The sequence below is a fragment of the Macrosteles quadrilineatus genome, unplaced genomic scaffold (genome assembly GCF_028750875.1).
Source record: "Macrosteles quadrilineatus isolate MER2022 unplaced genomic scaffold, UCM_ALF_1.0 Scaffold_1__1_contigs__length_201487025, whole genome shotgun sequence".
NCBI lineage: Eukaryota > Metazoa > Arthropoda > Insecta > Hemiptera > Cicadellidae > Macrosteles > Macrosteles quadrilineatus.
Window position 1 is genome coordinate 102,941,397 of NW_026542594.1, and position 23,794 is coordinate 102,965,190.

The window sequence follows — 23,794 nt, forward strand, 5'->3', positions numbered from 1 at the left end:
TAATAAATTCTTGTTATTAGAAAAAGACACAGACTTTAACAATTGTTTTTTGAAGAAAGTCAGGCAATACCTGTATGACAATGCATTTTATACTTTGAATGACTTTTTTAACAGTAGTGCTAAGTTAGTTTAAACTTTGAGATGACATTGTACTTATTCATCATTAATTTATGACTATTCTCCATGTACATATTTGTATATTTATGGAGAAATAAAACTCTTTCTTTCTTTCTTTCTTTCTCCATATGAATAACATGGAAATTTTAAATTTACAATTTTTTTAATTTTCTCCGTTACTAATAACCGAACAAAAATACTTTTATACACTAAATTATTTGTTTTTTTTAAGCTCTTTAAAAATGTCTAAAGAGAAATTGGGAAATTTTGTGTTTTGAGGGTCAAAAGTGAGAAAAACCAATTTTTACCCCATAAAACCCCCCGTAAAGACCCGTTCCCATTGTCCGATCATGCTGGTTCGCGAACTCATTCAAGTTTATCCTGCTTTACACCTTTAAACCAAATTTCATCAAAATCGGACAAAAATTACTCAAGTTATCGCGTTCACGGACGTATATATAGCAGGGTGTCAACTACATTCTGGATAAAAAATTCATGGACAATTCCCGTACATTTAAGGACACTTTGCCGTAACCTTTGTCGGTGTCATTAGGCCTACCGAATAATTTTCCTGATTTGTCAAACTGTATTAATCTTGTTATTCACTGTAGTTTATACTGATTCTTATATTGTTTGTTTAAAAAAAATCCAGCAAATTTAGTTATAGTATGTAAGAAGCAAAATTGATTTATTTGAATTGTTTGTAGTGGTAACATTGTTTCTTTTTTCATTTCCCTCACTAAGTTTGATTTCATTCATAATTCTGTATCTCATGGCAGGCAAATCTCGTAGACATTGTAAGTACAAAATATTATTATCCATTATAATCTAGGAAAGTAAAATCTGAAATTAAAATTTGTATTAAAAATACTATTGAACATGGATATGGGAAAATAATATTCACTGTTGGTTAACCTCAAATACTAAAATATGTTAAATTAGGTTATAAGCATGTTAACTTGCAAAAAGCACACTGTACGAAAGAAAATGGTAATTTAAATTTTATATTTAGAATAGTTATATTAGTAATATTTATGCATTTGTATATTTTCTTTACAGACGAGTTCCTGTATTAAAATAGAGCTCTACGGAAGGCCATCATAAAGTAAGACTGTTTCAATTAAATAATTAGGTATTTAGGGCTGAGATACAGAGGTATAATTTAACTAAAGGAAAAGTATATATTTGTTATGATTACATTTATTTTGTTAATAAAATGTCATTGTTGTACATGAAAATGAAATGGCTTCTTTTTAACTTAGGCTGAATCCTATTGAAGTTATATAGTTCTGTAGTATAAATCATTACATTTATACTTTTATTGGACCTTACGAGTATAAATATATGCGCCACTCTGCTATACAGAACAACAAAATATAACAATAAATCAGGAAATCACTATAGCCTACTTTTAAAGTTTTATCCAAGCCTAATTTTTACTAGCCTAGAGTGAAATATTACATTACAGCCTAATTACTAAATGAGCATGAATCTATAGCAAGATAATTTCATAAACATGTCTAAATTTAACTTGAATTACCTTATCAAAGAAGAGCTAACATATGAGCTCTTATCAAGAGGACAAGATATTATCAACAATGATGTTCAGAGTTTAAGGAGGCAATTAAGGTTATGTCAAGACGTTCCAACAAATGTCATTAATTTGAAAGGGAAAATTATACTTAAAGATGAATTTGACACGATAGAAAACAAATTATATAGTGTAGAGGAACTAATAGGTCAGTGCAAGGAAGCTAATAGCAACTTATTAGTAGCCAAAATCAAGGCTAAGCTAGCCCATTTAGCCTTAAGAATTTCACATATGAAACTGTGTAAATTAGAAGAATCCTTTACGAATAGACTTACTGAATATGTGGATAAATTGCAAAAATCCACGTCGCAATTTGAAGCTGTCCTAAATGACATCCCTCAGGAGGAGTTGGCGGAATTTGAAGAAAGGTTAAACACCTCTATTTTGGACGAAGAGGAAATCGACTCAGAGATAAATAAGCATGTTATTCACGGTAGACAAACATCTTCTACCCCTACCCAACATAACACACAGACATTGGAAGTCGTTCAAGATTTCAAGCCTATAGAAATTCCATTTAACAATCGCCTTGGTCCACAAATACAACCACGAGCAGGCCCCTCTCAAGAGATTGAAAATGTAAATGTATTCGGAAAAATTAAGAATCCGTTAGAAAATTATCTCCAAAAATTCAGGATCTGTAATGGACTAGAAATCTATCCTCTGCTGGACTTTTTAAGAAACCTAATAACCATCACCATCGAGACCAATCTTACTTCACACCAACTGTTTGAAATCTTGCCTACATATACTTCTCAACCACTCACGAATAAAATATTAGAACACAAGAACACAAATCAATCAATAGACCGACTACACACAGACATCATAAATACTTTCATACCAATAACACTGAAGGAGAAACTGAAACAAGAACTTATCTTTAGACCGCAAAAAACAAACGAACCGTTGTCAATCTACATAAATGAGGTCAAGACAAATCATCAAGTATTGAAGGGAAATCTCACTGAAGAAGAATTGGTTTGTTTCATCAAAAATGGCATCCACCCAGAAATCAGAAATAAATTAGTGTTTGAAAAAAATCCGATAACCTTCAGAGATTTAGACCAACTGTGCATTAACCTAAACAACGTTAATTTTAATGATTATGTCAGACACAATATGTTTCCTACAACGTCAAATACATCATCAGGACATATGCATAATAGGTCAATTGAAAATCAGGGAAATCATGGGTATGGACAAACGTCAAGTGGGACCTCATATCCACGAGACAGGGTTTGTTATAACTGTGCTAGACCAGGTCATACAGCAAGACAGTGCTTCAGAAAACCAAAAAACTCATAAACTTGGGAGGTGTAAGAACCGAACTTCACGTATCTTATCCTCCCAGAAAACAAAATGTTAATGATAATACAAATCATAGTTTTGCATTCAAAAATGAATTAAGACAACTAGTTAAAGGGCACAACAAATTAAAGAAACCTAGCATAACAAAAACCAAAGGTAAAACAATAGATTCTTTACCATGCATGCAAATAAAATTAACTGGGAAAATACATGTAAAATCTCTACTCGATACTGGAGCCAGTAGAAACTTTATAAGTAAAGAGCTTTATGACAAACTAAACGCAGTAAATAAAATAAGAGGAACTAAGAAATGGACTGATATAATGTTAGCTGCAAATGAAGAACCATTGGACATCATAAATGAATGTAAGATAAAAATCAAGATAAGCAAGTATTCCTGGTATGAAAAATTTTTGGTGATAAAACAAAACTATTATCATATGATTGTGGGAGCTCCATTCATTCGGAACAAAGGCCTAATTATCGATTTAAATGACAACAGCTGTTATTTTAAATTCGCACCTTCAGACAAAATAAAGTTATGTGGAGATGAAAATTGGCAGAAATTAGCAATAAATAATATTCATATCGGAACTCCAGAGATGACCACAGAAATAGAAGAACTAGTAAAATCTTATCCCAATGTATTTACTGATAAGATTGGTGAGGCACTTGACCTACAAGTAGAACTAAAGCTTACTGATGATAAACCTATATGTATTCGTCCTTATTTTCTAAGTCCGCCTACTTTGAACAAAATGAAAGCTATAGTAGACGATTGGTTAGCCCAAGGTATAATAGAACCATCCACTAGCGAATATAGCAGCCCAGCATTTTTAACAGCAAAAGATAGATTAGTAGTCAACTATTCAGAGTTGAATAAGAAATTAGTGAAAATGAACTATCCAATTGGTGACCTCCAAAATATGTATCATCATCTACAAGGGGCTAGTTACTTTACAGTAATCGACCTAAATAAGGCTTTCCTTCAATGTCCTTTAGCGGAAAATTCTAGAGACATCACATCATTTTCTACAATTTTTGGGAAATATCGCATGAAACGTGTTTGTTTTGGACTCCAGGTTGGAAGCTCCGTTCTATCAAGCTACTTAGATAAAGTTTTTCAAGATATAAAGTTTAAATACATGGTAAATTTCTGTGACGACATAGTTGTTTACAGCACTAACAAGTCTCTGCATATGTCACACGTTAAGGAGGTCATTGACAGACTTGCCAAACACAAACTAACAGTAAACGTTGACAAAGCAAAATTTTTTTGTCGGGAAATCAGCTTCTTAGGACACTTAATTAAAGACAACACTGTAAGAATCGACCCAGAACGTACAACTGCCATTCAAAAGTTCCCGGAACCCAAAAATGTAAGACAAGTGAGGCAATTTACAGGCATGTGTTCTTATTGGGCTAAATATATCCCTAACTATGCCGATATATGTGCACCTTTACATAGTTTGAAACAGAAAGGAAATAAATTCATTTGGTCCCAAAAGTGTAAAATTGCCTTTGATACGTTGAGGGAGAAAATTTCAAATCCCCCAATTTTGCAGTTAGCTGATTTTTCAAAACCATTTGTTTTACAAACGGATGCATCGCAAATAGCGGCAGGAGGAGTTTTATTGCAAGAAAATGAAAATCAAGATCTACTACCAATTGCCTACTATTCCAAAAAGTTCAATGATAACGAGCTCAAATACAGTGTGTATGAGAAAGAAGCCTACAGTGTCATATTATGCATCGAAAAATGGCATGAATTTTTGGAAGTACAGCCCTTTAAATTGATAACGGATAATCAAGCTCTCAGCTACGTTCTAAACACTCGCAGGAAACTGGGAAGATTATCAAGGTGGGTAGAACGCCTGTTAAACCTCCCATTCACTGTCGAACATAAAAAGGGAAGTGAAAATATCTTAGCGGATACTTTATCCAGACTTTTTGATGAAGAAGACATCAATCATGACGAAGACATCAGAACAGAAGAGGACTCTACGTTGAAGATAAATAATTCTGTAAATATTGTTAGGGAAGAAATTAGGAACAAGAAGAGAAATGTAAATAAAATAAATCATGTAAATAGTAGTAATAAGAAAATGATGAGAAACAAACGAGAAGATATACATTTTTGTAATCTAATTCAAGAGATACCAATGGCATTAAATGACTTGAAGTATCACCAAGGAAATGACTCGAAATGTGCAGAGATAATTAAAAGCGTACAAAATAATACTAATCAAGAGTGTTTCTACCTGAAAAATGACGTTTTGATGTACAAAAATCAATCTGGAAAAAGTAAAATTTATCTACCAGATAACTTAATAAATTTGGTTTTTACATTTTACCACAACACAATGATCGGAGGTCATTTGGGAATCTCTAGGACCCAAGGAAAAATAAATGAATATTTTTACAATCCGATTTTAAATGAAACTGTGAAACAGAAGATAAAACAATGTAAAATATGTGCTATGTCGAAGACCACACAAAGAAAATACGAGGGTAAACTAATTTCAATTCCAGTTGAACAAACCATGAATACAGTTTTTATTGATATTCTAGGACCATTGCCAAGATCAAAGGGACAAAATAAATATATTCTAGTGATAGTCGATGCATTCACTAGATATTTATGGCTTCACGCTCTTAAGGACTGTAATTCAAGATTGATAATCGCAAAACTTCAGCAAACCTTTGTGAATTTTTCAACTCCAAGGATATTAGTGTCTGATAACGCTTCATATTTCATATCCAAGGAATTCAAGGCCTATTTGTTTAAACATTTCATTGAGCACCGTCGTATAGCGATATATCGTGCAAATGGAAATCGAGCTGAGAGATTTATCAGAGATGTGTCTACACTATTGCGATGTTTTTACCACAACAATCAATCTAATTGGGATGACAATTTAGGTTTGGTCCAACTTAGTTTAAACACAGCTGTAAATTCGTCTACAGGTCAAACAGCCTTCCAAATGATGTTTTATCATGAATGTAATAACGCACTATCAAATGTTTGGAATATACAGGATTTGATTTCAACAAAGCTAACTGAAGATGAGAAGAAAGAAAATCTAACCAAAGCTATAAACAACATCAAGAGAAGCATTCAGAAAAATCAAGAACGTGCGAAATACAGGAATCCAACATCGCCATTCACTGTCAATTCTATTGTTTATGTCCGCACTCACTATTTGAGCAACAAAGTGAAAAACTTTTCTAAGAAGCTTGCTATCAAATATTCTGGACCATATAGGATATTGTATTTCATCACGGACGTAACAGTTTTGATACAGAACGTGAATAATTATCAAGACGTGAAGAAAGTACACATTGTGGACCTCAAACTAGCAGAAGACAAATGAATGTGTTTTAAACCCGATGCTTACACCGGACTGAGAGGACTGAAACTACTTCAGAAGATTGTATTACTTTTTTAGAGTAATGTCAGGGAATGTATATTTTTATTAAGGAGGTATACAGAAAGAAAAGCGAATTATTTTAGCAAACAATGGCGAAAGAAAACCAAAATTTCAATAATTAAATAAAATTAAATGTTAGTAAATATAGCGCATTCATTTAAAATAGTGAATCAGGATGAATGAATGTGTGAGTAAATGTATAGTTCAAATGTGAGTGTAAATGTGAGCAAATGGATTGATCAAATGGGTGAGAATGTGTGTGAAAGTTTTGACTAAAATTAGTAAATAAGGATACGTGACTCTGAACACTTGACACAAAACTGTTACTTATACACTTATACGACAGGCCATACAAAACACAAACTTTAACGCGCACTAAATACACAAAACTTATAACTAAAACTAAAACACGACACTTCACACGAAAACGTACACACTTCAACTAGTTTCAAACTAAACTGAACAAACAGGATTTTAAAATGAATGCAGTTGAAAGTGGTTTTATCTTATCTTTGGTATTCGTGATCATTATCATTCTTCCTTTTGGGCATAGTTTGCTGAATAATCCGTCTTGTTTTAAAAAGGGATATAGGAAAGTTTTGTTTGAATCAAATAAATGGATTTGTATTTATTTATATGTAGTTTTAAAATGGTAGTTGATGAAATTACAAAGAAAAATGTTTTGTTAAAAGAAATGTTTTAAGTCAATTTTAATTTGGTTTTATATAACTTGAAAAGCAACAAAACTGAAGGCCCGCGCATTCTAGTGACAAACTATTTGTAATACATTAGGTTATCTGAACTAACCGGATATTGTATTGAGCTGAGCTATTCTATTTCATTGTTGTGTATTTCATAGTATTGAATTTTGCAAATATTATTGTTGTTTGTTATGAAGGAAAAAACTTGAACTAAATTTACTATGATTTTTTTTTATTTTGAAGTGGCGGAAAATTTATACTGATTCTTATATTGTTTGTTTAAAAAAAATCCAGCAAATTTAGTTATAGTATGTAAGAAGCAAAATTGATTTATTTGAATTGTTTGTAGTGGTAACATTGTTTCTTTTTTCATTTCCCTCACTAAGTTTGATTTCATTCATAATTCTGTATCTCATGGCAGGCAAATCTCGTAGACATTGTAAGTACAAAATATTATTATCCATTATAATCTAGGAAAGTAAAATCTGAAATTAAAATTTGTATTAAAAATACTATTGAACATGGATATGGGAAAATAATATTCACTGTTGGTTAACCTCAAATACTAAAATATGTTAAATTAGGTTATAAGCATGTTAACTTGCAAAAAGCACACTGTACGAAAGAAAATGGTAATTTAAATTTTATATTTAGAATAGTTATATTAGTAATATTTATGCATTTGTATATTTTCTTTACAGACGAGTTCCTGTATTAAAATAGAGCTCTACGGAAGGCCATCATAAAGTAAGACTGTTTCAATTAAATAATTAGGTATTTAGGGCTGAGATACAGAGGTATAATTTAACTAAAGGAAAAGTATATATTTGTTATGATTACATTTATTTTGTTAATAAAATGTCATTGTTGTACATGAAAATGAAATGGCTTCTTTTTAACTTAGGCTGAATCCTATTGAAGTTATATAGTTCTGTAGTATAAATCATTACATTTATACTTTTATTGGACCTTACGAGTATAAGTTGTACCAGAGAGAAAAGTAAATAATAATAGATAAGAGTTAAAAATAACAAAATAGAAATTTATTGAAGTAAACAAATATAGGCCTACCTATACTTTAGGTAAAGCTTTTATAGTGTAACAGAGAAACGCAATCATTGTCTCCTGCGATAGGGACAAATATCTCCATCAGTCACGTAAACTTCATAACATAGCTTATCCGATCCAGGCCGATTAATTTGGCATGATTCGCCCTGGCACAACGTTAGGTTCTCGACTACTTTTGAAAAAAAATCTTTAATGCATATTGTTACTCAATTCTTCAAGGTTTGGTAAGCGGCTATTAATAAGCAATAAGCACAGAGTAAGATTATTGTATTTTCATTTGCAAAGTTAATATCAACACATAGCAATCATTAGTTGTTTATCTTAGGCTCAATTACATTTTCTTAATATATTTTACAGCTCTTTCAAGAATCAAAATACCCAGGCCTAGACCTAATTATTTAGGAGGGCCTATATAAACTGAGTAACAAACAATGAGGTTATAATAGCAGCAAAGTCACTATCATCATTCTAGTTCATAAGATATTGATTGCTTAAAGCATACAACTCAATAAATAAATATATGGGAAACAAAAAACATTGAAACCTGAATAGCCAACAATATAAGACAAAGATACAGAAAATGCAATGACATAATTTGAAACCAAGCAGGCCTACATAGTGATAAAACATTAATGCAAACAACAATGCTTGTGGTTTTGTCAATTGAAAGATAAAATGTCCATAAAAAAGGGGTTAAGGGGGTTCTACACCCTTGAATGACAAAATTTGACAAAAAAATTTTTTTTACATAATTAAATTCTTTGTTTTTTTCTGAACAAGAAAATATATGGTTTTATGTATTTATTATTTATTTTCATGGCGAAAAAAAATATTTATTCGGACAGTACAACTTTGTTGAGCGTCGCGCTGGGTTTTGGTAAATTTGATATGTATTTTTTAATTTTTATATCATACATTTTTATTTATATACATTTATTTTATTGCTTATTTTAGTAATAATGACAAATCATTATTATTATATTCTATATACAATGACATTAGTTGATTTTATTCCTTTTGGTGTTCTATGGTTTACTTATTCTAAAGTGTGAAATCAAATGCATTCTAATCTAGCAACGTAGCTTACACTTCGACGGCTGTTTGCCGCAAGTTAGAAATTTCCATGTTTTCAAAGACATAAATTGATAAATCTCAAAAACGAATTCACCTAGGATACTGAAATTTTCAGAGGTTGTTCTGTATACTATTACCTAAAATCTCATGCATTTTTAAACAAATACACTTTATAGTTATTGTAAAAAAGATTTTTTATGTTATAGAAATTTATGAAATTTTGCTAAAAATTTTTTTTTTCCTCGCAAGTTTAAATTTGACTTCTTACAAAATAAGACTGTAGATTATTTACATGTTTAATATGAAACCATAAACAGTTTTATGGCACTAGGCAATCGCCGCGGCTTGCCGAAAGTACGAGTAAGAAGTGAAATTTAACAGCCATTAAAAAGCTATTATTTTCACGTTAAAATATGTTTGGGATCTAATAATAATTACCCTAGTAATAAAAAAAGAAGTTGTAAAGGAATTAAAGTGATACAACTTTTATGAGCTAGCTGCTGAGTCAACAGTTCTTGGAAGTACTTAACTTGACACTTGATTGTCGTGATAAAATATTTATGGGTTTGAGATTGTTAATGGGATTTTTATTGCATAATTACTCTAGTAATAAATTATGAAAATGTAAACAAACATCTGATAAACCTTTTATGTGCTCCCAACCAACTAGCGATCAATAAAATTATGGCCCATTAAAAATTTAAGGACATAGTCTAGCATTTAAGGACAATTCCCGTACATTTCATGGCCAGTAAAAATTTAAGTACAATTCCCGGTTTTCCCGGATTTCCCGGTTGGTAGACACCCTGTGTTAAGGAATGAGCCAAGCATTTTTAGTTGTCTTTTTGTCCCATCAAACAGGACTATCGAATCATCAACATAGCGGTGATAAAACATGATTTTGTTCTTTAGTCTGTTATTATCTGACCATAGATATTTATTCTCAACATGGTTTAAGAAAATCTCGGCAAGGATACTAAATAAGGGCGAACCCATGGCTAGTCCGTCGTTTTGTGAAAATATGTCGTCTTCAAATTTAAAATAGTTCTGTTTGAGTACAGTTCTGGTGAGATTAATTAGTTCGTCAATCGTGGCAATGTTGAGAGAAGAGTTATTACATAGGTTTTCTTTCAATATTTTCTATGTTTCATCAATCGGGATGTTTGTGTATTAATTGACCACATCAAAGGAAGCTAGCAAGTAATTGTCTTTCAACTGTATATTGGCAATTTTATTCACTCAGTCGGAGCTATTTTTTTTAAAGTAATTTTTTATATGAAACAGCAGTCAGCATTGAAAGAATAGTAACAACACACAAAGGACCTGATAAGAACTGGAGGAGGGGGGGGATGGCAGATGGACAAGACGGCAGTGACGACAGTCTGGACTAGCAACTTAATGTACACGTACAGTCCGCCGCGCAGTTATTTGTGGCCACACGTGTATTTGTAAATAATGTATTTATGTGTTGTTTCTTGTGACGTATTTATAGACTTTATGACAACCTCTTCGGAGTGATATCTATGTTCCTTCCGTCGCCTGAAGATGGCCCCAGAGCTGGGCTGAAACCGGTCGCCGCTCATCAGTGACATTTGATCACATTGACTGATTAAAGGTATTTTAACCTCTAGATTAATGTAAATTACTTTTTCATTAATCTTAGATATAGAGGGTAACAAAGCTATAGGTCGATAATTTGACCACATTTGCCAGTCTCCCTTTTTAATAAGTGGTTTTAATTTTGTAATTTTGAGCTTATCAGGAAATATACCGGATTTTGAAGAAGAATTAACTAGGTGAGTGATTGGTTTTAGTAAAAATATCATGACTTTTTTTTCTGAAGAACCACAGGAACCTCATCATAGCCCATACTAAAAGAGTTTTATATTATTAAGACTATTAATAATTCTATCTATTTCATTCTCATTAACAAAGCTGAATCTAAACCTTTTACTATACTGAAATATTGTATTGTCTACCTGATTCTCTGACATCGGTTCAAAATTATACATTATACTAGTTACATTTGAAAAATTTTTGATAAAACTGTTACAAATAAATACAGGGTCGGAATTCAACTTATTACCTACTTTTAAATTAATGTTTTGTAAATTCTTAGATTCTATTCCCACTTCTGAATTTAAAATAGACTAAGAGGTTCTATTTACATTGTTTGACTTAATTAATTGACTTAGTTAATTTTTGTTTTGTAATATCGCTTTTAAAAATACGAGGCATGTTTTTTAAGTAAGTACCGTTTTTAAACTTCTCCGTTCCAGCGCTGCGATTGGTATTTTGGACATTTGCGCTGTATATGTGCATCTATTGGCAAGCCCTAGCCGGAAATTCGACAACAATCGGCCGTGTTTACATCCGGTATCGAGCATTCAAAATGGTGCCGCCAATTGAGACTGCCGCCGACTGTGAAGTGTGCACTGTAATTAGATTTTTATGTTCTAAAGGTGTGAAAGCCATTGAAATTTGTCAACAGATTAGTGAGGTGTATGGCGAGAACATTTATGAGTGACGGAATGGTACACAAGTGGGTAAGGGCATCTAAAGACGGCCCCACCAACGTTCATGATGAGCAACGCACTGAGTACTGGGGACAGTGACGCTGCCCAGTGCGTTGCTCATGATGGACGTTGGTGGGGCCGTCTTTAGATGCCCTTACCCACCTGCGTACCATTCCATCACTCATAAATGTTCTCGCCATACACCTCACTAATCTGTTGATAAATTTCAATGGCTTTCAAACCTTTAGCACTTAAAAATCTAATTACAGCGCGCACTTCACAGTTGGCGGCAGTCTCAATTGGCGGCACCATTTTGAATGCTCGATACCGGATGTAAACACGGCCGATTGTTGTCGAATTTCCGGCTAGGGCTTGCCAATAGATGCACATATACAGCGAAAGTGTCCAAAATGCCAATCGCAGCGCTGCAACGGAAAAATTTAAAAACGGTACTTCCTAAAAAAACATGCCTCGTACTTCAATTTTGACCTGAATGTTTTATAATTTCCTAACTTTTTCATACAAAGTTTTACATTTTAACTCTCGGGCTGTTTGGCTAAGGTTAACACTTTTAGCTAATTTCCCATATAGGGAATAAGCTATTACCGTAGTACTCATGGTAAGACCTGGACCAGGGACCGATTTACTTTTTCGTTTTGAGGTCCCTAGAGGCCAAAAACACCATCCGTTCAAATTCATATATATATATATATATATATATATGTACATATATATGTGTGTCCGTTAGCACAATAAGGGTAATATAATGTAGTGGGTTTTTTTTTTGTAAAATATCAATAACTTAGTATAAAATAAACTAATTTTCCAAGTTTAATAATTCTATAAACAAACAAGCAAACTACAACAGTTTACTGCATACAATATTTCCGGCACTTGATACGAGTTAATATTACTTAAATAACTTGCTCCATCTCTTTTTGAAAATCCATTCGGTTAGTATTCGAATCTTGACCAAGAAGTGCCATCTATTTATTAAATACAACTACTATATTTTAAATTAATTTTTTGTGCTTATTTTTAAAGCTATTTGAATTTATAAAGGGATTCTGCATATTTACAAAAAAAAATCTTTCTAACAGTATGCATAGATTTTCCCTGCAATGCACACAAGCTGAGAAAAAAGGTTTTCAAGAATCCGGCTTGTCTATTAACAATATAGATTTTCACAATGGTGCGATCGATTACGGAAATAAGTAAGAATCTAAGACCGTGCTAGTATGTTTTTGTATTGAGCCTTAGAATACAGAGATGTGTTTACTATTTTAAATTTTTATCTTACACTTTGAGCGGATCTATAAAAAAATTAGGTAAACCATTAAGTTACAGTATTTTCATTAGTGTAACAGCGGCTCTTTGTATTTTGTACTAGGTCACGTAATAGTATTTTAATTTTTTTTTTTTTATAAGAGTAGACTGCTTAAACTGATAAACAATGTAGGATAGGATTCACACAAAACAAGTAGGTTATGTAATGAAACCTATACTAAATCAATGAGGAATAAATTTAAGTGTTAGGAAATAGCATTACCTTGCTCATCACAGACAGCTATAAGCTGCACAAAAAGGCTGGCTCGTGATGCGATATAGGCAGGCTTAAAGGCTGACATTATGGAGTTGAGCAGCAATGAGCTAAAAATGCATAATATAATATGACTACAGGTTGAATAAAAACATTTAAAACCTTAAAATATTTCTAATATATTACAAGTGAATATACATCTTTATCAGTTGTGTCATGGTAATTTTTGCAGTGACGTTCCGTTCCGCTGCACTTGGCTTAGAAATGTATAGCCTATAGCCCCCCCCCCCTTAACTACACGTAGCAGAGTTGTTTATGTTATATTGTAAAATTACCGAATTCAGCGTTTTTACCTTTTGACAAGCTTTTTGAGGTTATTTATCATGCTGTCTGCTAACTTGTGTAGCATATAAACATATCTTATATATTTAGTATATTGAAATACTGCAGAAATAATACAGACATACTCATCAGAAGTTATTTCTTATTTCTTACCTAAAACTATTGTTTCATTTGTAGGGTATTTGAGATTAGGATAAAAAATAACCAAAGCCTAATGCTGTTTAACAAATAAAAACCACTGCTTTACAAATATTTGTTGTATGTATAAAGGCTTTATTTCATATTATAGTTCTTGAAATGGCGGTCTAAATAGTCTTGCTGATACTTAAACTACTTTTCTTTAAACCTTTTTTTGAATAAACTAAACAAATGGATTTTATTCTTCTTCAGATTGTTTCAGTTTGGGTTTGGCCCGACGTGTTCTTGTGTATCAGCTGTCCTGTGTTTTCTTAACCGTGTCTTGCGTAGAATGACGACCATGTTGAAGTAGTGTAGTTTGCCAGGTTTTGGCAACAATTATGTTATATTCATTCTTAGGCCTAAGGTAACTACATTTTTATTACATAAACTACATAACACTATTTTTAGTTCTTTTTTTGCACAACTTTTTTTTGTACGGAAAAAGATTTCTTTATTTACAATTAAATTTGTTATAACAGTTTTATTAAATTTCCACTTCCGTCCAAAACTAATGCCGGAACGGCCTTCTGGCACCATGACCCCTGATCTTTATAAGAGTATAAGTATAAAATTTTCTTCCATGTGGTTTTCAATTCATCAAAATTCAATCAACTTTTTACACTATGCATCACTTATTTTATTGTCTATATTATAGATACAATATTAAAATTTCTCTTTAAATTTTTATCACACAATATTTTAATTTTCAACGGAAGCAACCAGCCAAAGTTTGCCTAAAAAACTGATTACACAATATTTTAAATTTTCAACAGGAGCAGCCAGCCAAAGCTTGCCTAAAAACTGTCCAATTTTTATTACACATCATTTTCTGCTTCTTGCTTTCATAAAAAGCAAACTCTGATAACTGTGAACTTCATTGCATCCATTAAAAAAATCAAACCATGTCTAAGACTCTGTGTGGTGCATGTGACCTTGGATTCAAGTACTCAGCAATAGTTTGTTTCAGTGTGGTTACTTTAAAGCTGGTTACAAATCATGGAGCTGCAAAGAATGTCAACTTCAAAGGGACTCAATCCCTTTTCTGCCTACATGCACAACCCCCTTAATTGATCAAAAGATTGAAACAACCTCTGAATGTCAAGTCAATACCAGCTCAGAAGACCTTCAAGCAAAAATAAAACAATTTCAAGCTCAAGAACAGGAAGACTTAGAAACATCCCTAACTTTAGCTGCCGAAGTTGGTAATGTCCTACTTTCAGTAAACAATAAATTAAAACAAGACCTACATGATTTAACTATAGAAAATACTAAACTAACCCATCAGGTTTTCAACAATAACAATTGTCTTGAAATGAGTTATGAAGCAAAAATCTAAGAACTAGAACATGAGAAGGAATCTTTATTAAATCAAATAACTAGGGGTGTGCGAATACTACTTTTTCTTTTCGAATCGAATACGAATCGAATAGAGAGGATTTCAAATCGAATTTGAATGTTTTCGAATCGAATACTTTCCCTCGAATAGTGAACATTTTTTAACCGAATACTAAGTTAACTTTTAACCCTCAAATAATGAAAACTTAAAATGAATGTCAAGTCAACTCTCAATAACTTAATTACTAAAACTGTTGGTATATTTTTTTCAGAATAAGTTAAGTGTAGTTGTAAATGTATCTTTTGTTTATTTAATTTAGGCCTAGTTTAATTCAATAGGTAACTGAACTTAGATAATAAGTAAAGGTATAAACCTGAACCAAGTTTTATTAGTCAAAATTATAAAGCACTACCAATAACAAATTTTGTAAAACACTTTCAACCAATTGGGTAGTGAAGTGATAATCATTATAACCACATAAAAACGCACATTGTTTTCTTTTACTAAGTAGGGATTTAGGCCTACAACTTACTGTCACCCCTAAGTATATGTTTAAGAACATAAACTTTAAAAAGGTATGCCTAAAATAAAACTTGTTGTCATAACTTAACATAGCCTAATCTCATGACTTGGGCTTAGGCTACTGGACAACTAGGTTTGAAGGTACAAGAACCTAGGCCCTATTTTTAACCATTTACAGTACCTAGTTTAAATCTTCAATTGAAATAATAAAGCCCTTTTTAGCCTAAATGTAGGCTAACTTAAACTTAAGCATTTTTAGAATGATTTTATTAAGTTAGGTACATAAATGTATAATTATTAACTTTTAACCTACTTTTAAGGACTTTTTACACGTGTTGCATTCTGCAACAGAGTCCTTTTTTACGAAAAAATCCCAAATTAAACTTTTTTACTTATTTGTTAATTCTTGTGATGATGTTAAAAACACATTTAGGCCTAAATCGGCTTCTTCATCTGAATCCATTTTGTGTCATTCAACCAAACTTAAATGAAGCCTAAGCCTCCAACTTTTAGGCAATATCCAACTGTATAAAAGCAACTGTTGTCAACAAAATATACAAAAATTTTTACTAAGTTTAGCTGAAATACTTAGCGCAGACGTGCTAAACAAACTGTCTCTAAACTCCAACCTCAAAACTTCTTGTCTTGTAACACAGCTTGCGCTAATGCAATAGAAAAATACCCCCGCCGCAGCAAACCTGCCGACTAAGCGAATTTCCATTTGTCTGAATTGATTTTTAGTTAAATATATTTTAATAACATTAGGTTTAACGAGTACCTAGGTTTGCTGCTACAAGGAAACTAATAAAGTGTGTTTTTGAGTAAAATATTGATAGCTTAGTAGAAAATAAATAAATTTGCCAAGTTTGATCAAAATATATTCATAAACAAGCAAACTACAACATTTGACAATATTCTCCATAAGAATAACATGGGAATTTTAAATTTACAATTTTTTAAATTTTCTCCGTTACTAATAATTGAACAAAAATACTTTCATATACTAAATTATTTGTTTTTTTAAGCTCTTTAAAAAGGTCTAAAGAGAAATTGGGAAAGTTTGTGTTTTGAGGGTCAAAAGTGAGAAAAACCAATTTTTACCCCATAAAACCCCCCGTAAAGCCCCGTTCCCATGGTCCGATCATGCTGGTTCGCGAACTCATTCAAGTTTATCCCGCTTTACACCTTTAAACCAAATTTCATCAAAATCGGACAAAAATTACTCAAGTTATCGCGTTCACGGACGTATATATATATATATATATATATATATATATATATATATATGTCTATATATATATATATACATATATAAAAATTTGAACGAATCGTGTTTTTGGCCTCTGGGGACATCAAAATGGAAAAGTAAATCGGTCCCGGGTCTAGGTCTTACCGTGCCACCTACGGTAATAGCTACTTCCCTATAGGGAAATTCGCTAAAAGAAAGAAAAGAACTAACTAGAGAAGCAGAAGAGTAGAAGCAGACTTCCATAGCAAGAAGTGCGAATTACGTTTTACTCTGGGATCACGGCAAATCTATCTAGTTCCGATATCTTATTCGCCATCACTTTTTCAGTTTTACTTCACTCGAAATAGACACATCAATGTCGTATGCTAGATTTATGTAGGTCTACCGTGATCCCAGAACAAAACGTAACTTGAACCCGATCGCCATCGCCAAGAACAATGAAGGCGGATGAATGCTAACGTAGTGTTTTGCAGCACATAATGAGTTTAATAATGTTGAAAAATAATAAAATAAAATATCTAAGTGAGTTTTAATTAAATATTGTATTGCATTTTTATTTAATATTAAGCAGCTTAACAGTTTTTATTTATTTTCAAACCAAGTTAGAACGGAACTATTTTACCGACCTTGTTTATTTGGCTAATGGCGGAGGACATTATTTCATCGGAAACTCATGACACGATTACACAATAGTTGAAAATGAAACGTTGTCACTCGATAGTCGATAGAAACTGATTACTATTCGTATTTTAGCCTGATGGTAATTTATTATTAATTACTTGAAACACTTTTTTGGCCAACTTGATTTGTTTTATGTTTTCCAAAGCTCCAACTAATTATGTGACCAGATGCGAAGTATTCGAAAAGGTCCGAACTATTCGACCACCGTAGAACTATTCAAAAAATCGAATACTCGCAGATAGAACGAATCGAATCAAATAGTAGTTTTACTATTCGATTTGATTCCAAATTTTGAGCTCCCAACACAAAACAGCTCATTGCCCCTGCTACTTCAGCTAGCGAAGCTGAAGACCTGGCAAGAAGAAACAGAAAACACTACACACAGAAGAAACAAAACCTAACACATACTGTGACGAACAAGCAATTCACTTAAAAGAGAACTATCATCTGAACTCCCTGAAAGCATTTCAGGTATCAAGGTCTATTGCTGATAAAACCATGACTGCCTGAAAAAAACATTATGACCTAAAGTTAAGAAATCTTAAACAAAAAGCCATAACCAACCATATTGCTCGATCACAAAATAAATCCAAAGCCTTGTGGAACATCGTAAATTCTGAGCGTAAAACCATACAGTCACTGGAACACAAATTTTAACTAAAAATAGACGGACAACTGGAAGAAAATCCTAAAACTATAACAAACCATCTCAACCTCTACTTCTCTCAGATTGGCGAAAAAACCCTAACCACAAATAAACAGTCAAATTACTCACCTTGCATAGATACCAACCCACGCCAATTTCAGTTTCAACCCGTAACCATAAGAGATGTAAAAGACGCTATAGCAACCTCAAAACCCAACCTATCGTGTGGAATTGATGAGATCCCAGCTAAAGCTGTAAAACACTGTGCAAATCAACTCGTAATTCCGTTAGCAACTATCATCGATACCACTCTCCTCTTACACACAACAGTGAAGAGCAACTGAACATAGATTCTCTCACCACACTCACCAGAGCAAATAACTACTGCAAACAAAATGATTTGGCCCTCAACCGAACAAAAACTGTTTGCTTCAATTTCAGCCGTAAAACAGAGCAAATATCTGACCTAACAGATGTGAAAACTGTACAGAATTTCAAGTTATTAGGAATCACACTAGATGCTGGCTTTACCTGGAACAATTACATCGATGATCTTTATAAGAAACTTAGCACTGGTGTATACGTGTTGAGAAGAATTACATGGATTGGTGATTTATTATCAGCAAAAACATTGTACCATGCTTTAATGGAGTCACTATTACAATATGGTCTTGTTGTCTGGGGCGGAACTACTGAAAGCAGCCTTAACAGAATATTGAAGCTGCAGAAAAAGCCATAGGTATACTCGCCAACCTCCAACCCTTAGGCAGCTGCAGGGAAGCTTTCAGATCGCTTGGTATTCTGATTGTTGTAAATCTCTACATAAAAGCAGTTATCCTTCTGGTGAGTGAGTCTGATCTGCCAAAAAGTACAAATATTCACACTTATAACACCAGGCAAGGAAACAACTTCATTCTGCCAGTAAATCATACCACCCAGTACGCCAGAAAACCTTCCTACACTGGCTGCAAAGTCCACAATAGCCTACTCCCATCACTGAAGTCACTGAAGGGAAAACCACTGAAAACACAGCTTCACAAGTGGCTGATACGACAGACCTGCTTACTTCTTGAAATAATTCCTCAAATCCGATCTACATCAATGACCTGCACTGAATTTCACAGCATATTGTTTAACACTTGCATTAAAATAACAATTTTTCATAGTCTCCTCTTAAACACTGTTTTTTTTTTACAATTTCACAGTCAATCCATGTACTAAGCCATAAAAATCCATGTACTAGTTTTAAGTTATATTATTGTATGACACCATAGTAATCTATATAAATAAAATTAGAGTTTTGTCTGTACATTGCTCAGAATCATACATTTTTAGGTTATTTTTACGTTTTATACATTAAAGAAGCCGAAACAAGTCTCATCTAAATTTCTGTCCGTCTGTCTGTCTGTCTGTATGTCTGACACACTCAAGATGGCATTTTACGCAATCTTCTCCAGGAAAACGAGAGTACCTATCAAGACCCAAGTCATTTTAATGTATTCACTGGATTGGCGAGAGTGTCTTTAGCCATTAAAATATGGTCTCAGTACTTTGTAATTAAAATTACGGCCGTTCAAAAATGCAGTTTTGTGCGATTTTTGTCAAGTTTTCTTCCAATTTGTATCACATAATCATCTGTGAAACAATGAACAGCTGTTCGGATCAAGATTATTTTTTCTAGCTGTCACTGAAATGTTTACAAATGTTGTTTACAAACACCACAACCATTTCCGATCACGTTTTGAAGGCAAATCCCATCCAAGTGAGATTAAAAACGTTTTTATTACATAAAGGATTTAATTAATCGCAAGTGGAATAATATAGTGTAACCGTAAATTAAATAACTAGGCATCATCCAGGTCAGGAACCAGAAATATGTGTATAAAATTGTTTTGGAGTTTTGATAACCAGAAAGAAGACATTGAATCAAGATTGAATCAGTGTTGTATACGGCTGGGATACTTAAATTTACTAATGACCGTCGCCAATAGCTTAGAAACAATGTTCCACTCATTGACGGCTCTTTAATGGCGGTTGTGTAAAGTGTAAAGCAAAAAATTACAACTGCAGTGGGTGATTGTTACAGAGGTTTACGGATGATGCTGAACTCGATTTTCCAATGTGTCACTTTCTGTTCCTACCATTGACTATATAAAGTCAATAGTTCCTACTCACCGTGTGATGCAATCGCTGGACCATACAGCCAATAGGCCCATAGCCCTTCTCTTGGGTACGTGTGGTACGTATGCTTACCCAATTATTTATAACAACCCTTTCGACAACGATCCTTGATACCGGTACTTTTCCATAGAATACACGGCCTACCTAGGTACTTAAGAAATAAAATTATAAACGTCCAAAAACCCAACGTTGTGTGATTTTTGTCACATTTCCTTATAATGTTAATTAATATATATACCAGCAACCATTGTTTAGAGAACACGTAATCTATTAAATAACAGAAAGTTATGTTGTATAAGGGTTTTTTTTCAAACTGACACCGATAAGTTTACATTAAGAGTTGTGTACAAATAAAGCAATTAATGGGAAATAACTTTGATTGCCGATAACTTTTTACGAGAAAATCCAAAACCAAGAGATCAATAACCTTGATTAACGCATATAATTGGTCGGCTGTACTACAGTTCTTAACTGTAAACGTTGGTTTTTGGTACGGTAGTCTACTGGTTCTTTTCCTTTTAACCTTTAGTAGCAGCAAGAATCATTTTTACGTACCAACACGTCACAGTAATTTACAAATTAGTTATCGTTGGTGTTGCACCTTATTTATTACAGGCGTAGGCCTATTCAATTTAATTGATGTCTTAACTGTATAATTTTTGCTTTTTCTGTCTGGATTCCAAAATGTTATGCTAAGAAAACTATAACGCATTTTAGTAAAACATTTATTCAGCAAACCATCATGAATTGTTCAAACACTTTGAACGTTGTTTATGTATCAATAGTTCGTGGCCTATTTTGGTAATTTTTATTACAAATTACCAATCTAAATCGTCTATAGTAGGCCTACTGTACTTCATTTCATATATCAAACCGATTCAGATAGCATTTCGACAGAATTTCGAGTCATCTCCGGTCCAAGCAAATATAAATTGTTATGATCAAATTTTATGGCATTAACAAAGATTTCAAGTACTAATTTTATATGTACCTTTTTACGCTTAAAGCGTAGCAGATTCCCTAATTAAGTTCGGTATTTTTGTGTGTATGTATGATGGTAACGCATTAATGTCCTTGTTTCTCAATGTTTCACGGAAAGGACAAGAGCGCCTTGATAATGAAAATGTCAACCCGAATAAAGTGTTAAATTAAGAGGTTGAGGTAGTATCTTAAATACATTTTACCATTATGTTATAGTCCTTTAAATTCTGAACAAAATTGTACAAATCCCATTTCCGTATATTTACTCTCACCGCTTACACATGATAAAGGTTGTTGACAAACTTATGGGAGAAAGTATGTGTCAGAATGCTGATACCGTTTATTTAGTTTAATCATTGGATATAACATATGGACCTACAAGATCCGGGTGACATTTAATTGCGAAGCATTAGTTTTGGCTTGAAACTGTCAGATACTGTATTTGCGAAGGAATAGTTTTGTCAGCATATCTGAAAGTATGCAAACCAACTGCTGTGCTTTATATAAGAAGATTTTAACTGACTATGATAAGATCCCCGTGCGTAGAACGGGCACACAGCTAGTTTCTTAATAAAATAACAAATAAAGAATATTTTGATTTGATACAAAAATAATTATAATAAAAAACGCCAGTTTTAAGGTTCAAAGACTGACTTAATTTAAGATTCTGGATAAATTATTTATTTAGCATATTTATGAAGATTTGACGATTAAAACTAAATCACCTATTTCCCTGATCCTTGCACCGAGCCAATATTTCATCCAGCAGTTTGTCAGGTGCTTGATGAGCCAAAGACTGTAAGATCCAGTCTAGAGCTGGTGTGTACAAGGTGAGGTAAGTGGGCAAGTCTACCTTCTGATGTAACAGATCAACTTGGACATTCCCACTGAACACCTGTTAACACAACAGGTAGTTTAATTGAGCCACAGACAAAGTGCGTTGTGTGAGTGTTGATGACTTCTGATGTAACAGATCAACTTGGACATTCCCACTGAACACCTGTTAACACAACAGGTAGTTTAATTGAGCCACAGACAAAGTGCGTTGTGTGAGTGTTGATGACTTCTGATGTAACAGATCAACTTGGACATTCCCACTGAACACCTGTTAACACAACAGGTAGTTTAATTGAGCCACAGACAAAGTGCGTTGTGTGAGTGTTGATGACTTCTGATGTAACAGATCAACTTGGACATTCCCACTGAACACCTGTTAACACAACAGGTAGTTTAATTGAGCCACAGACAAAGTGCGTTGTGTGAGTGTTGATGACTTCTGATGTAACAGATCAACTTGGACATTCCCACTGAACACCTGTTAACACAACAGGTAGTTTAATTGAGCCACAGACAAAGTGCGTTGTGTGAGTGTTGATGACTTCTGATGTAACAGATCAACTTGGACATTCCCACTGAACACCTGTTAACACAACAGGTAGTTTAATTGAGCCACAGACAAAGTGCGTTGTGTGAGTGTTGATGACTTCTGATGTAACAGATCAACTTGGACATTCCCACTGAACACCTGTTAACACAACAGGTAGTTTAATTGAGCCACAGACAAAGTGCGTTGTGTTGAGTGTTGATGACTTCTGTTGAATGTAGGGGTGTGCGATGCATCACACACCTGTTAACACAACAGGTAGTTACAGGATAAAAGTTTAATTGAGCCACAGACAAAGTGCGTTGTGTGAGTGTTGATGACTTCTGTTGAATGTAGGGGTGTGCGATGCATCACACACCTGTTAACACAACAGGTAGTTACAGGATAAAAGTTTAATTGAGCCACAGACAAAGTGCGTTGTGTGAGTGTTGATGACTTCTGTTGAATGTAGGGGTGTGCGAAGTATCACACACCTGTTAACACAACAGGTAGTTACAGGATAAAAGTTTAATTGAGCCACAGACAAAGTGCGTTGTGTGAGTGTTGATGACTTCTGTTGAATGTAGGGGTGTGCGATGCATCACACACCTGTTAACACAACAGGTAGTTACAGGATAAAAGTTTAATTGAGCCACAGACAAAGTGCGTTGTGTGAGTGTTGATCTCTTCTGATGTAACAGATCAACTTGGACATTCCCACTGAACACCTGTTAACACAACAGGTAGTTTAATTGAGCCACAGACAAAGTGCGTTGTGTGAGTGTTGATGACTTCTGATGTAACAGATCAACTTGGACATTCCCACTGAACACCTGTTAACACAACAGGTAGTTTAATTGAGCCACAGACAAAGTGCGTTGTGTGAGTGTTGATGACTTCTGATGTAACAGATCAACTTGGACATTCCCACTGAACACCTGTTAACACAACAGGTAGTTTAATT

The 23,794-nt window shown here is 33.4% G+C and overlaps 1 protein-coding gene across 1 annotated transcript in view; it reads right to left on the reverse strand.

Annotated features, from left to right (window-relative positions):
* LOC129001386 (VPS35 endosomal protein-sorting factor-like) overlaps nt 1-23,794 on the reverse strand; it is a 144,731-nt gene that overhangs the window by 70,752 nt on the left and 50,185 nt on the right. The window contains exons 9-10 of the mRNA XM_054428675.1: nt 22,193-22,362; nt 13,359-13,459 (exon numbers count right to left, since the gene is read on the reverse strand). Coding sequence (XP_054284650.1) covers nt 13,359-13,459; nt 22,193-22,362 — 271 coding nt within the window. The remainder of the gene's footprint in view (nt 1-13,358; nt 13,460-22,192; nt 22,363-23,794) is intronic.